Raw genomic sequence first — 16,085 nt, forward strand, 5'->3', positions numbered from 1 at the left:
ACAAGGAAAAAATCTGCCTGGTCAGCTATAAACATAATACTTACAGCCAAAGCTGAGAGTCAGGGGAATACTGGTCTCACTATTCAGACTCGTAGAACCAGTGCAGGTAAAGAACCCAGTGTCTGTTGTCATTACAGGGCTGATAATGAGGCTGGAGTTGGAATTCATTAAGTGATATCTGGAGTCTGGAGGTAATGGTGCTCCATCCAGGTACCAGGAGAAGGTGACGTTAGTGCCAAGAGCTGAACATGTTAGATTCACTGAATCCTTCCCAGGACACAGCAGCCCTGAAGATGCATTACTGCTCAGTGCCACATTAGATACATGTGCTGCCAACCAGAGAACAACATCATCAACATCATAATTTATTTATATTGCACCACCAAAGTTTGCAGCACTTTAAATTAATTTATAGCTATTGGGGTCTTACAATGAGGGTTACAGAATAAAAAAAGAATACCTTACTCACAAAAGCTTACAATCTAAAGGGTAAAGGAACATTTGAAACATAAGGAAGGATAAAATAATTGGTGTTTTATAAGTTTATCCCTGATCAATCAAGATGCATTGAATTTGCTTCTCTAAACAGGTGGGTCATTAGGGAGTGTTTCAAGTTTTGGAAGGAAGGGGAGAGTCTGATAGCTTTTGAGTGGCAGAAACTATGGGATGAAGTTATGAGAGGTGAAGGTCAGAAACAGAGCGTAGGTTACGTGAAGGAGTGTATTTTGAGATAGTTAGGAATGGTTAGTAAAGATAATTGTTACATGTTACAGTTTTATAGCAATAATTTACTATTAGTTAGATACAGACTATTAGTCATTACAGACAGACACATTGAGTAAACTAAATAACATTAATATGTACCTGGAGAAACTTCCCTGTCCCTCTCTCCTGTTAATCCCTCTTATATGTATGTAGTGGGGGTACCCCATTATTACTATTACCTCTGCTGGTATACCTTGGGCCTGTCCAAGGGGATTCATCTCCTGGCAACTCCTTGTAGGGCACTTAGTACATAAAACTATTCTCACTTAGATGGGCCCTCGCTTAACTGTTGGAGAAAGGGTAAACCATAATGTATCTCTACCAATATACAGATTCTTTAAATAAACTTGGGTGCCAGTCATTCTTTAAAACCAGATGAACTCTTTATTGAGATGGCACACTTTGAAAAATAGTGGGTGCTGATTTCAGTGGTACGAGATCAAGTCAGTAAATGTTTCCAACAATAGTCATCCAACCTATAGAGTAATATGCAGCAATTCAGGTTTGCTTTCAGATGTATTGTCTTTTGAAATATGCAGTTCACAATAGTTTACATTTTTTGCACAAAGGAAGTATTGTTTGTATTGTGCACGAAAGAGATAGTGACACAATATAAATGTATTACTAAACTTTCCTAATGCAGGTAACCCCCTGCCTCTATCAGTTCCCTGCATTCTCAAGTGTCAGTCTCCAACACAGCAAAGCTTCCCAAATGACTTTGTGACTGTGACCCTGATGAGGGGACTGTGACCCTGATGAGGGGATCCCATCATCAGGGTCCTTTCCTCACGGTCTATGACCGGGGGGGGTCACACATCGAACAGGGAGTGGTCCCAGCTGGGACATCCTCATTCTCCTATCCATCTCAACTGATATCCGCCATCTTGGGATCAGCACGAGTTCCACGTGGCCGACAATCAGCAGAAGGGTTGCAACCGCAGCCGCAGGGTGATGGGGCAAACAGATTAGCAATCCGCACCCTATATCTGGTCACAGCCATGGTCCAGATCAGAAACAGTGGCAACACTCCGTCTCCGATGGAGTCTTCTCTCAAAAATGTTGCCAGCAAAATCTCGCCCACAGCGAAGATTTGCGGTATCGCAGGCCTTTGTGAACTTCGGGAAGAACCTCTAGTGTTACTCCTGATAGGGTTCTCTATTTTACAGGTGTATCTCCCAGCCTTGCATTTTGCATCACTGCAGTGAAAAAACAGCACAGCATAAGAGGCCACCAGAAACCAACTCTTAGAAACAAAACAGCCTGTCCCCTAGATCCAGTCAGGTTAAAAATATATTCTTGGTCCTAAAGGCTCCATTTCCCCAAGTCAAAGCAGATAAATGTAGCTTTAATTTAATGTATTAAAAAGAAAACACCTGAGAAATTTTGAACTTGCAGGTACATAAGCATAGGTATAATTTATGACTGTACCTGTGAATAGGAGACCGTAGTTTATCTATAGGTGTGGTAGTGTTGCATGGGCCAACCAGAAACATGTAGGACCTGTGGTTTGACCCATAGGTTACTGTTATGATATGTATTAATGGGCGTGCTCTTATACAGAACCCATAGTAATCTGATACTGATACAGTGTCATCTAACATGATCTTTGTCTGCTAATGCAGATGTGTTAATAAAGTTATGTCTTTTTGAAGCAAGAGAAGCATGGTATCTGTGTGCAGTTTCTCCTCTGTCTAAAGAAAGCTGCAGGCTCACGTGAGATTGAGTCACCAGTTATCACATCTCTAAAGCAAAATGGAAACAGGTTATGGGCCCAGTAGAGGTGGTGGAAACCGATGGAGCAGGCTGACATTTTATGGAGATGAAAAGAACTATGAACTACGGGAGACAAAGTTTCTAGGCCATATGCACCTGATGAATCTTAAAGAAATCATCCTGTATGAATCCACAGAGTACACAGACTTGGATGAGGACAGAAGTAAGAAAGAAGAGGCTTATGCTGAGTTAATTAAATTTTTGGATGATAAAAGTTTGTCTCTGAGAAGCAGCTGATGATGGAAGGAAAGAGCTTGAAATCCTCAGAAGCCACTATTCTGGAAAAGGTAAGCCACGAATAATTACCTTATACACAGAGTTAACATCTCTTCAAAAAGCTGCAAATGAAAATGTCAAAGACTATATAATACGTGCAGAAACAGCCATTACATCACTGAGAAATGCTGGAGAGACACTAAGGGGCAGATTTACTTAGGTTCGAGTGAATTTTCAAAGTTAAAAAATTTCGAATTTCGAAGTAATTTTTTGGATACTTCGACCATCGATTAGGATACTTCGACTTCAACTTCCAATTAGATTCGAAGTAAAATACTATGAATATTCGACCATTCGATAATCGAAGTACTGTCTCTTTATAAAAACTTCGACTTCAATACTTTTTATAGAATAATTTAACCTGTCGAAGTGTTATGTTAGCCTAGCCTTGTTAGTCTTTACACGTTCAATCGTACACTAGAATTATTTGAATCGTTCGATTTGAACAATATAATCGTTCGATTTGAACGATATAATCGTTCAATCGAACGATTTTACTTTGATGGCCAAATTCGGTAAAAAATACTTCGACTTCGATATTCGAAGTCGAACTATTTCAATTCGAGGGTTGAATTTCGAAGTATTTATCACTTCAAAATTTGACCCTTGATAAATCTGCCCCTAAGTGATGGACTGTTGATTGCAATGATTCTTAAGGGCCTATCTGAATCATTTAAACCCTTTGCTATCAATATCACACAAGGTGAAGGAAAAGTGACTTTTACTGAGTTTAAAACACAGTTTTGAGGACACTGTGAGATACCGTGTCAGCCCAAACACTGATTATGTGATGCAGGTCAGCACCCCTGTTATAATAGTAAAGGAGAGAGGCAACATTAACCCTGTCTGCTACAACTGCTACCAAAAGGACACCAAAGCTAATGCATGCCCAAGCAAACCAAATAAAAGAAGGTCTCAGTAGTGTAACTTTTGCAAGAGCCTGACCCATAGAGAGATAGGTGCAAAAGATATACTTTAATTAAAAAATGTGTACTGTTTTTATAAGAAACCTGACTGTATGCAGTGAAATTCCCTTTCATTTACTGCTGTGGATAAGAATTGTCAGACAGTCCCTAACTGCTCTGCAGGGAAACAAATATACTTATGAACAGCAGGGGGAGCCCCCGCCTTACTTCCCAGCCATGCAGAACTCAAGCAGCTTTGTTTGTTTCCCTGTTTTGATAATTTATGATGATCCCTAAGCAGCCCAAACCACAGTGAGCATGTACACAGTCTTGGTCTTGTAAATATGTTTAAGAAAGTTACAAGATGACAGTCCCCTGTGGCCAACTTTGAAAGCATAAATCATTTGTTTGATTAAGCTTGTGGTGCAGTAAGTTTATATTTAGTATACAAAATACAGCATTTCTAGCCTTATTCTATTTTCCTTGTCCTTTAATCTAATACTGACACAGTGTCATGTAACATGATCTTTGTCTGCTAATGCAGAAGTGTAAATAAAGTTATGTCTTCTTGAAGCAAGAGAAGGATGGTGTATGTTTACAGTTTTTCCTCTGTCTAAAGAAAACTGCAGGCTTACGTGAGATTGAGCTACCAGTTATCCCATCTCTTAAGCAGAATGGCAACAGTTACCCAGATTTCATCCTTCTGTCAGTCAGCTGATGTTTTTAAACTTAAGCTTACCCTGATCTGCAGTGTTGGCATGGGGTTGGCATGTCCTGATTATCATCCACCATATGCAAAATAATAATCTGTCCACTGCCAGTCTCCATGGCCATCTTGATATTTTTATCTATTCTCTAGAAAAATTCTCTATTTTTGGTGGCTTTTCCTTAATACAAAGTCACAATTTCATTATTTTACAAGAGGAGACACGTCATCAATTGAGGTTGAGGACTTTTTTTTAAAAAAAGATTTCTGTGCCATACACTACATTAGGAAGTTAGAGGTAGCTCAGGGAGATTAATATATGGTTAAGTGACTGGTATAGGGAGAAGAGATTTGGGTTTCTAGAAAACTTGGCTGATTTTTCCATTGGCTACAGGTGCTTTGCACCTCAATGATGATGGTGAAGATGCCTAGAAAGTCAGTATGGCTTTATGAAGGACAGATTATGTCAGACAAATAATAGCTTTTTTTATGGTGAGGTAAGTAGGAACCTGAACAATAGATGTGATCTATGTGGATTTTGCTAAAGGTTTCGATACAGTGTTTCATAAATACTTGTGTTTTATGCTAAGGTCTGTTGGCATTAAAAGGATCCTGTCATCGGAAAACATGTTTTTTTCAAAACGCATCAGTTAATAGTGCTACTCCAGCAGAATTCTGCACTGAAATCCATTTCTCAAAAGAGTAAACAGTTTTTTTTTATATTCAATTTTGAAATCTGACATGGGGCTAGACATTTTGTCAATTTCCCAGCTGCCCCTGGTCATGTGACTTGTGCCTGCACTTTAGGAGAGAAATGCTTTCTGGCAGGCTGCTGTTTTTCTTTCTCAATGTAACTGAATGTGTCTCAGTGGGACATGAGTTTTTACTATTGAGTGCTGTTCTTAGATCTACCAGGCAGCTGTTATCTTGTGTTAGGGAGCTGCTATCTGGTTACCTTCCCAATGTTCCTTTGTTTGGCTGCCGGGGGGGAAAAGGGAGGGGGTGATATCACTCCAACTTGCAGTACAGCAGTAAAGAGTGATTGAAGTTTATCAGAGCACAAGTCACATGACTTGTTGCAGCTGGGAAATTGACAAAATGTCTAGCCCCATGTCAGATTTCAAAATTGAATATAAAAAAATCTGTTTGCTCCTTTGAGAAATGGATTTCAGTGCAGAATTCTGCTGGAGCAGCACCATTAACTGATTCATTTAGAATTTTTTTTTCCCCCCATGACAGTATCCCTTTAATAATGCTGTTTCTACATAGATTGAAAATTGGTAATGCAAATATTGTCTGCAACAGAGCATTCTTTACTTAGAGTAAGGTTCTTAGTGGGGTCATGCAGTGCTCTAAATTGGGGTTTCTTTTATTTAATGTATATATTAATGACTTGGGGGAGAGCATTGTATGTAATGTATCTGTATTTGCTTAGGATGCATAATTATCAGGACAATTACTTCCATCTAGGATGTTACATCATTGCAGGATGTGATTTAGTGTTGATAAAAGCAAGTTCATGTATTTTGGATACAAGAATATGTCTTAACCTATACCTTAAATTGGATTAAATTAGACACATTCTTTATAGAGAAGGATCTGGGGATACCATGGTTAATAAACATAGTTATAACAAACAATGCCAACCAGCAACAGGAAAAATCAGTAAGGTTTTGTCGTTTATTAAAATGGGCATAGATTCCATCTAAATTATGCAGTGCAGCTTTGGTCTGTAATCATTATAAACACACACACATATATATATATATGTATTTATAAAGTTATATTTATAATAGTTTTATATTTATAAAGTACAGATAATTTGATAAAGGGTATGGAAAGTCTTAGTTGTCCGTAAAAACTGAAGAACAAGAAGAAACAGTGTTCTAATGGTTAATTCAATCTTGTGTTTATAAACAGAATTAGGAACAGGATATATATATATATATATATATATATATATATATATATATATATATATATATATTTGCAAACTCTTCTATTATATAGTTTTTGTTTTTATATTTCCTTTAGGTGCCTTAAAGGAAAACTATACCCCCAAAATGAATACTTAAGCAACAGATAGTTTATATCAAATTGAATGACATATTAAAGAATCTTACCAAACTGGAATATATATTTACATAAATATTGCCCTTTTACATCTCTTGCCTTGAACCACCATTTCCTGACTCTATCTGTGCTGTTTCAGAGATCACCTGACCAGAAATACTACAACACTATGGGGCCGATTTACTAAGGGTCGAATATCGAGGATTAATTAACCCTCGATATTCAACTAGGAACTAAAATCGTTCGACTTTGAATATCGAAGTCGAACGATTTAGCGCTAATCCTACGATCGTTCGATCGAAGGATTATTCGTTCGATCGAAGGATTAAATCCTTCGAATCGAACGATTCGAAGGATTTTAATCCAACGATCGAAGGAATATCCTTCGATCAAAAAAACACAGGCAAGCCTATGGGGACCTTCCCCATAGGCTAACATTGAGTTCGGTAGCTTTTAGCTGCCGAACTAGGGGGTCGAAGTTTTTCTTAAAGAGACAGTACTTCGATTATCGAATGGTCGAATAGTCGAACGATTTTTAGTTCGAATCGTTTGATTCGTAGTCGAAGTCGTAGTCGAAGGTCGAAGTAGCCCATTCGATAGTCGAAGTAGCCAAAAAAACACTTCGAAATTCGAAGTTTTTTTAATTCAAATTCCCCATAGGCTAACATTGAGTTCGGTAGCTTTTAGCTGCCGAACTAGGGGGTCGAAGTTTTTCTTAAAGAGACAGTACTTCGATTATCGAATGGTCGAATAGTCGAACGATTTTTAGTTCGAATCGTTTGATTCGTAGTCGAAGTCGTAGTCGAAGGTCGAAGTAGCCCATTCGATAGTCGAAGTAGCCAAAAAAACACTTCGAAATTCGAAGTTTTTTTAATTCGAATCCTTCACTCGAGCTTTGTAAATGTGCCCCTAACTGTAACAGGAAGAAGTGAGGAAGCAAAAGGCAGAACTCTGTCTGTTAATTGGCTCATGTGACCTTACATGTGGTTTGTATGTGTGCACAGTGATCTCAGGGGGCGGCCCTTATTTTTTAAAATGGCAATTTTCTATTTATAATAACCCAATGGCACATACTACTAAAAAAGTATATTATTATGATAATGGTTCATTTACATGAAGCAGGGTTTTACACATGAGCTGTTTTACTCAGTATCTTTTAATAGAGACCTACATTGTTTGGGGGGTATAGTTTTCCTTTAAGGGTCATTCAATAAACCCTCTGATATTTCATTCACCAGAAAGTCCTTCTTAATTGCATCCAGTAAGATTAAGAGGGGTTCCATTTTCAGAAATGATTAATTTTAAGAGCTTTGAAGTTGTGAAACTCTCTTCCTGAGGCTGTACTGGCAGATATATTAGATAGCTGTAAGGAACACCACATTACAGGTCAACCCTTTTGAAATATAAATTACAAAAGTGGTGTAAAGGTGATACCTTTATTGGATAACTAAAGTAATCATCGTAATAGAAATCTTCTGTACAGCACGTTATAGTGTAAAAATGCTTTAATTCAAGTTGTCATGGCAGAATCTGGTCAGCAACGTTTCAGGCCTTAGTGTGGCATTTTCACAAGCTCACTTAACACTGGTTAGATTAGCTCTTTTATAGACAAAGTTTCGCTACCTACTGGCTACAAATTGAAATAAAATTACAAATATACTCATTAAGGACATTATCTGGAGTATCGATACAAATTTGTTACAATGTCATTAAGTTCACACAAAACTTCTTGACTCTGTACAAATTACAATCGCAGCACTGATTCAAACATATCTGAAAGACATAATAATTAAAATCAATTAAAACCAAAATATTTAACGAAAAATAGCAGATCGTATTCTCTGTTTAACCCTTGTGGGGCAAGTGTCTCTAATCTTCTTATCCAGATGGCCTCTTTCCTCAGTAATATTTTTACTCGGTCCCCCCCTCGTCTAAGAATAGGCACATGATCCACCACTTGATATTTTAATTGTTGTATCCCATGGCCTCTATGGTTTCTATAAAATGGTGTGCAACCGCTTGCACTCCTTTTCCAGTTCTAATTGCCGATTTATGTTCTCTCATACGTTCTCTAATGGAACGTGTTGTCTGTCCCACATATAATACGCCACACGGGCATTTAATGATATATACGACAAAACTTGATGTGCATGTATAAAAACCCCGAATTTTTAATGGGGTTCCCTTGCGTGGATGGTGTACTACATCAAAACAGGGGGGTTGTGGGAGCCGCATACTGGCGGGGGAGGATAGATCCTTTTCACTGAAACCAAGGTTCAACAGACACTGATTACACTGAATGCTACTATGCAGTAAGACTTTTTATACTATGGCCGAAAGGCAAACAAGTTAGGGACCGCCATGTGGGGTTTAACTTGACGTGGTATGGTGGCTTTTCAACTTTATGATCATAACTTTGTAACTAAAAACCCCTGTTTTATAAACTTACTTTTGAGACAGGATCCCAGGGAATGTGCATTAAAACTAGCACTTCCATTATACTTAAATATACTATTACTTAGCCTTTAGAGTGCTTCCACACCCCTATTTTGTACATTGTATTGTTGCCAGAAGCTGTGGCTGAGCTTCATGTGGTTTTTAATAGCACCCCATACCCCCCCTTAAACTAATGGGGCCCTATACTTTTAAAAATGGGCATTGGTTGGACAATCCCTCTCCCTTAAAAGCCGCATACTGGCGGGGGAGGATAGATCCTTTTCACTGAAACCAAGGTTCAACAGACACTGATTACACTGAATGCTACTATGCAGTAAGACTTTTTATACTATGGCCGAAAGGCAAACAAGTTAGGGATCGCCATGTGGGGTTTACCTTGACGTGGTATGGTGGCTTTTCAACTTGATCATAACTTTGTAACTAAAAACCCCTGTTTTATAAACTTACTTTTGAGACAGGGGCCCAGGGAATGTGCATTAAAACTAGCACTTCCATTATACTTAAATATACTATTACTTAGCCTTTAGAGTGCTTCCACACCCCTATTTTGTATATGGTGTACTACATCCCCTTTCTGGCAATTAGAGCAGCAGTTGCATTCCAAACAAGGAAACGTTCCATTTCTGACAGGACACAAAGTGGTTTGGATCTCTCTCCTGCCCCCTATGTCAGATTTAACCAACATGGATGCCAATTTTCTATCTTTCTTATAAGATATCAGTGGTGGTTCAGTGGTAGTAGAAGGAGAAGCTGGAGCAGTAGACGTAGATTGAGTAGAGGATGTGCTGTGGAGCAAGGGTCTTTGGAAGCAAGGAGCCAGAATAGGTTGGAACTTCTTCATACTATCCTTATCTGCTTGGTGCTCTCTTTGATGAGTGTCCACCTTGACAGCCAAAGTGATAAGATCCTCCCAGCGCATAGGCAGCTCACTGGAGACCAAATTGTCCTCCAGGCGAATAGAGAGCCTGTTGTAGAAAGCACCATGATAGCTCTCATTATTCCAACCCATCTCGGTGAACAACGTGCGGAACTCTATGGCAAATTCTGGCACAGTACGAGTCCCCTGACGAATCTGGAACAAGCGCGAAGAGGCGGACACTGCCCAGCCGGGAGCTTCAAACACTGTTCGCAGATCTTGAATAAAGGCCTTGGAGTCATCTAATAGAGGATCCTCCTTCTCCCACAGAGGGGATGCCCATTCTAGAGCCTTTCCAGTCAGACGGGTAATAATATACCACCACCTTGCGCGTTCCGAGACATATTGGTTGGGAAGCAGCGTGAACTGAATCTCACATTGGTTTATGAATCCTCTACATGCCAAAGGATCACCACTGTAGAGAGGTTACGAGGCTCTGAAGTGTGAGCAGGAGCCACAGGAATAGGAGCAGAGGCAGAGACCAGTGTCACCGGCTTGAGGGCAGACAATTTTTCAAGGATAGCCCTTAAAGCTTGACCGAAGTGGGTCTGTTGTGCTTCATAGACCTCCATATGTGAAGCCAGTCCACGGAAGGCTCTCCCGAAGTCGGACTGGGCTTGTGCCTCCTCAGAGGGGTCCATGGCCCAAGTATACTGTAAGGGCCCGTAGGCACAGTTGGAGTGCAGACCAAGGAGGAGGCAATTCAAACAAACAAAGTTCAAGGTACAAGAGGGTTTGGCAATAGAATGGTCAGAGTTCAGGCAAGAGGTCAATCCAGGCAGGATAGGGTCAAAACTGTAATTCAGGCAAAGGTCGGTACACAGGAATCAATACAACAATACTAGAGTCACACCCAGGAATGCACAAAGTGAAACCTATAGTTGGGCAAAGTTGCAGTGTTCAAGCTCCTTTAAATAGGCCTGTTTTGGCGCCAAAAGCTGGACGTGATGGCGTCATAACACTGATGCTGGCGTCTTGGTGCTGGTGTTCTGATGCTGGTGCCCGTTCTGACGCCGGCGTCCATTCCAATGTGGTCGACCAATCAGCGGGCGAGAAGATGATGGCGTCACAGCGCTGCGACCAGCAGGATCCACGTGGAGTAGCAAGGCGCCGTGAGTATCGGTTTCCTTTACAGTTGTTCCATAAAAAAGGGCACTATCATGGCTTGTATGGAGTTACAAGTCTATTTGGATATAAATGTTGGTGAATTATGGAAAAGGTACAGGTACTTTGGCAGTAATACCATCTTTATTATATTTATCCTGCCCCATAGTGTAAGGGGGGGGGGGTGGCTACAGGCCAGCATGGCATTAGTCAGTTGTTGGGGGTTATGTTCAGTGAGGCAAATTGTTCAGGGTCTGAGTGTATAATTATCCCCATGTTGTGAATTGAGAGAAGATATTTGGCACCTCTGTTACGGGGCAAAATACAAATGAAAGCTAGAAAGGCGCAGCATACTGTATATACTGTTAGATCAGTGTAAGGTATTCATGGGCAATAAATCAGGATTACCGATTACCATCTTGGAGTCAGGAAGGATGCTTTCCCCCTCAGACAAATTGGAGAGGCTTCAGATGTTTTTTCTCTCCTCTGGAACAACTAGCAGTAAGGCAGTTTCAATAAAGCTGAAATGGTTGTGTGTCTTTTTTCTATCCTCATCTACTATGTATGTTTCTGTTTACAGTATCTGCTTACCCTCCTGCCTTATAACGTTCATAAACAGAGAATAAAGTTTGACACATTTTTAAATGTTTAACAAGCAGGGTTTAATAAATAAACGACTCACTCCTCTCATGGAAAGAATGTCCAGCAAAGTTTCTCAGACTAGGAACCACCATTCCTAATTAGTAATTCATACAATTTGTTTTGTGTTTAATGCTATTGATATACAATTCATTTTTTTTTAAATTGGAGCCATATCTGGGTGCATCACAGCTGGAAGCAGCTGCTCATTCTGACTGGCTCCTGTTTATATTCTGTGAGACGTACTTTGGGTGATATGTGCAGCCTACTTAAGGGCAGCCTGATTTTATTGCACATTATTAATTAACAATTTCAAAATCAGCAGTCAGTACTTACCGTAAACCGTGAGATGAAACTGTTCTGTTTGTTGCACAGCAGTGATTATGTTGAATACATTGACTGTATATTCCCCTGTATCTGCAGGAGTGAGATTGTCCAGCTGGAGATTAGTGTTTCCATACAGGCGGCATCTGTCTGTGCAGCTGTTATTATAAGTAGGAGGGTTACCCAGTGCTGCAGATGCAATTGGACTGGTACCAAACTTCCATGTTACAGTCCGCTCATTCTGTGCAGGTAAATTCAGCTTCACTGTGAAAATTACAGATTCACTTTCATTCCTTGATACATTCTGTAGGCACGATACTGAGCCTGTGAGAGGAGAAGCAAAGCTATAGTGAACAAATTGTTATTTCTTTTTCCTTATGTGTCCCTCTACAAATTATCTATGAAATGCACAGATATTGCTCTCTGTTCCTCTTGCTTCATTTAGGTCATTATGAAAGAATAATGTTATGTCTGTGTCCCGTGGAATCCTTACCAAGCAATGATATTAGCAGCAGCATCAGGGCAGGTAGGTGCCAGTAGGATTCCATGAGTGCAGTATCAATGCAACAGCCTGTGGTGTTTGTCTTACTTTCTCTGATATGCTCGTCACCCTCACCTTGTGCTTTCCCCTCTGCTCATTATAGGGAAGTAACACAGAGTTGTTAGAGGCAGGAGCTTAATAACCTCTGACACAAAGTGTAAACAAGATAAGCCCTGTATGAAAATACATTTTAAAATGTGTATGCTTTATCCCAAACATTCAAAGAAAATGTAGATTGACCATGCTATAGTATGGCATTATAGTACACATGTTTATAATCAGCAATACAGGAGCTACATCCTCTGTATACACAGATTAGTGACAACCTGTTATATCACATTCAGATGGAAAAATCTAATAGGGGTTGTTTGCCTTTGAGTCAACTTTGGTGTGATGCAGAGCCGGATATTCTGGGACAATTTACAATTTACAAATTTTTTATTATTTGTGGTTTTTGGGTTATTTGGCTTTTATGCAGCAGCTCTCCAGTTTGCAATTTCAGAAATCTGGTTTCTAGGGTACAAATTACCCTAGCAACCATACATTGATTTGAATAAGAGACTGGAATATGAATAGGAAAGGGCTTGAATAGAAATATGAGTAATAAAAAGTAGCAATAACAATAAATTTGTTTTTAGATGGGATCATCTTAGAATTGGCCATTCTAGGACAAATCAAATCTGCGGAAGTGACATTTCCCTGCACTTCCGCATTGCTGTGCTCTAACTTAACCCTTACTGCGGTTAACGTCTTACTGTGCATGTGCCCTGGAATGGAGCACTGCGGCTTATGGCATCGGCTGGCAACAAAAGGCAATAGGAAGAGGGGCAATGTAGGGATGCACCAGGCATTTTGCAGGTCCCGCAGCTTCAACGGATTGAGCCTGCCTAGGTCCACCAAAATCGGGGGTGAGTACACGACGAGGGACAGGAAAAAATTAAGAGGAAGTGCCAGGGGCTAGGAGGCCTTTTATTGGTTGATGTAATTTCCTGTCCTTCGCATGATGAGGGGGGTTAACCCGTTAGTGCCCACTGCCATGTGAAGGACCAAGAAAAACTATTTGCAGCCATTATTATTTATCCTCCTTGAAACAATCAGCATTACACCGGTAGTTTTGGTGTTGGCCAGACCCAAACTCAGTTATAAGCCTGTCTGATAATTAGTTGCAAATCATGGCTCTACAGGACATATTTCCAGAGTTCTACTGTAGCCTCTACACCACTCTAATCAATGCTTGACATTATACATGGTTATGTAGGGCTTGCTTGTGGCTGGTCATCCATTAATAAACATGCTCTGACAAACATTTTTTTTGCTGAATTTGCTTCCGGAGACAGTTTAGAACTTGTTGAGTACTCCAAATCCAGACATGTAATTTTAGAATGGTTTGTTCAACTCAGAGAAATGACACATAAAATACATTTTTTGTATTTGCATACTGTATGTATTATCCTCACCAGACTGCAAAGTACCTAGAGCTGGCAGGAAAATGACAGAATATCTGCTTGTACTGTTTGTAAAGAGTTATGCTTAAAAAAAAACTATTACTTTACAGGAAGTCCTTTATAAAACATTTTCAACATTTCTGAAGGACAGGAAATTGGTGTGGACAGATCAAATTTGTGACAGTCAAGATGGAAAGTAGGGGATGGAAGGGTAGGGGGGCTGGTCCACAGCTTGTCCAGAACAACAGATTCACCATTTTGGCTGAAGATGCTGGGGAGAAAAGCTCTGAATTGGCGTATATGGAGCAGAGTGCATGCAAGGCAGGTTTCAGTTATAGGGCATTCAATTATTAGAAAGGTATTGCCTGGTGCTAGGGATCAGCATGTTGTGGAGCAAGTGGACAGATTATTGGGAGGTGCTGGGAAGACCAAACGGTTTAAGTACACATGGTACCAATGACAAATCTAGAGGAGGTTGTGAATTATTTTAAAAACGAGGTGAAAAGTAAAGGGTGAAGACTTCCAAGGAAATTTTCTCCAAGATATTACCTGTGCCAAGAGCTACATTAAGAAGACAGCGGGAGGTTAGGTAGATGCATGGCTGAGAGATTGGTGTAGGGAGGAGGGTTTTGGGTTTTTGGAGAACTGGGCTGATTTATGCTGATCAGCTACAGGCTCCTTGCTAGGAATGGGCTGCACCTCAATGATTATGGTGCAGCTGCTTTGGGGAAGAAGATTGCTAGAGGGTTGGAGGAGATTTTAAACTTGGCTAGGATTTTATGGAAGACATGTTAAATGAAGTTTGGGGGGTACTGTTATGAACAGGGAGGACAACATGTCATATATGCAATATTGTACCAGTATTAAATGTATGTTTGCAAATGCAAGGAGTCTGACTGGTAAAATGGGAGAGCTGGAGATGCTGGCACTGGAGGCAAGCCCGGATTTGTGGTGAGGCCACAAAGGCCTGGGCCTAGGGCGACAACATTTTAAGGAGTGGCATGCCACCTAGCCACATCTTAAGCAGTACTGCCTATGAATAAGTGCCTGTGGGTGCGAAACGCGTAGGGCGGAGTATTGGTTGGTCTGTATGCCTACTTTTTTAATATTTATGATGAATAAAAAGTGACTTTTTAACTTTGAGAATTGACTGGAAATATATCTTTGAATTTTTGAATTGAGTGCCCTTTGGAGTTGGGGGCTATATTCCAGCACTTGGCCCTTTTGACAGGCCTATATAGACTGCAGCAGTTGAGTAGTAAAGTTTTTTGGAGCAATAGTACTGCCAGATCAGTTAATGAGGACAAGTGTATAAACTTGATGCGTGACAATTTTATGGCACAAGTTGTGGAGGAGCCAACCAGAAAAACATTTTACTGGATTTAGTGATCTCTTATGACCCATAACATGTAGCAAATAATAGCAAGTAATTGAACCCATGGGTAATAGTGACCATAAAGTGATCTAATTTACTGTATGTCTGGTGCAAAAAACAAATATAGACTGGGGCAACAAAAACCCTTGAGGGCTGCCCTTCAGAGCATAGATTGGGGTGTTTTTTGCTAAAAACACAGAGCAGCAATGATTGTCATTTAAAATGTTATTACATTTTTACTGTTCTCAATTTATTCCCTTGAGAAGAAAAATTAGAAGCACCAAGAAGTACCCTATGTGGCTTAATACAGAAGTAAAGAAGTTAATAGGTATAAGTCTGTGGGGACAGAAGCTACATTTATTGAACATTAACACTATAATAAATGTTGTAAAACAGCAATCCAGAAGGCAAGAATAGAATATACGGAGCACATTGTGGTACTATTAAGTATATTAATAGTAAAAAGATGCATCTTTAAAGAATGGTACCAGTATGGTTGTAAAAACAGAAAACATTCTAAATCAGTTCTTTTCTTCAATGTATACAATAGAGTAGGCCGTGTTCCCAGACTCACCTCATAGATACACTGTTGGCTCACCTCAATCTATTCAGTGGCTGACTCAGCATATAATTCATAAAGCTTTATTAAAATTAATGTGAACAAGGCACGAGGGCCAGATGGAACACCCCCCCCCCAATGTAAAGAGAGCTTAGTTTAGTTTTAGACTTGTCTCTATTTCTGATTTTCTTAGTCTCACTTTCATCTGGTATGGCACCTATGGATTG

General features: G+C 39.9%; 1 protein-coding gene across 1 annotated transcript in view; it reads right to left on the reverse strand.

Annotated features, from left to right (window-relative positions):
* The window catches only part of LOC121395501 (carcinoembryonic antigen-related cell adhesion molecule 1-like), a 38,113-nt gene extending 25,553 nt beyond the window's left edge, over positions 1-12,560 (reverse strand). The window contains exons 1-3 of the mRNA XM_041569071.1: positions 12,432-12,560; positions 11,951-12,262; positions 45-329 (exon numbers count right to left, since the gene is read on the reverse strand). Coding sequence (XP_041425005.1) covers positions 45-329; positions 11,951-12,262; positions 12,432-12,486 — 652 coding nt within the window. The 5' untranslated portion in view covers positions 12,487-12,560. The remainder of the gene's footprint in view (positions 1-44; positions 330-11,950; positions 12,263-12,431) is intronic.
* Positions 12,561-16,085: the final 3,525 nt, after the last annotated feature.

The sequence above is a fragment of the Xenopus laevis genome, chromosome 7L, assembly GCF_017654675.1.
Source record: "Xenopus laevis strain J_2021 chromosome 7L, Xenopus_laevis_v10.1, whole genome shotgun sequence".
NCBI classification, from domain to species: domain Eukaryota; kingdom Metazoa; phylum Chordata; class Amphibia; order Anura; family Pipidae; genus Xenopus; species Xenopus laevis.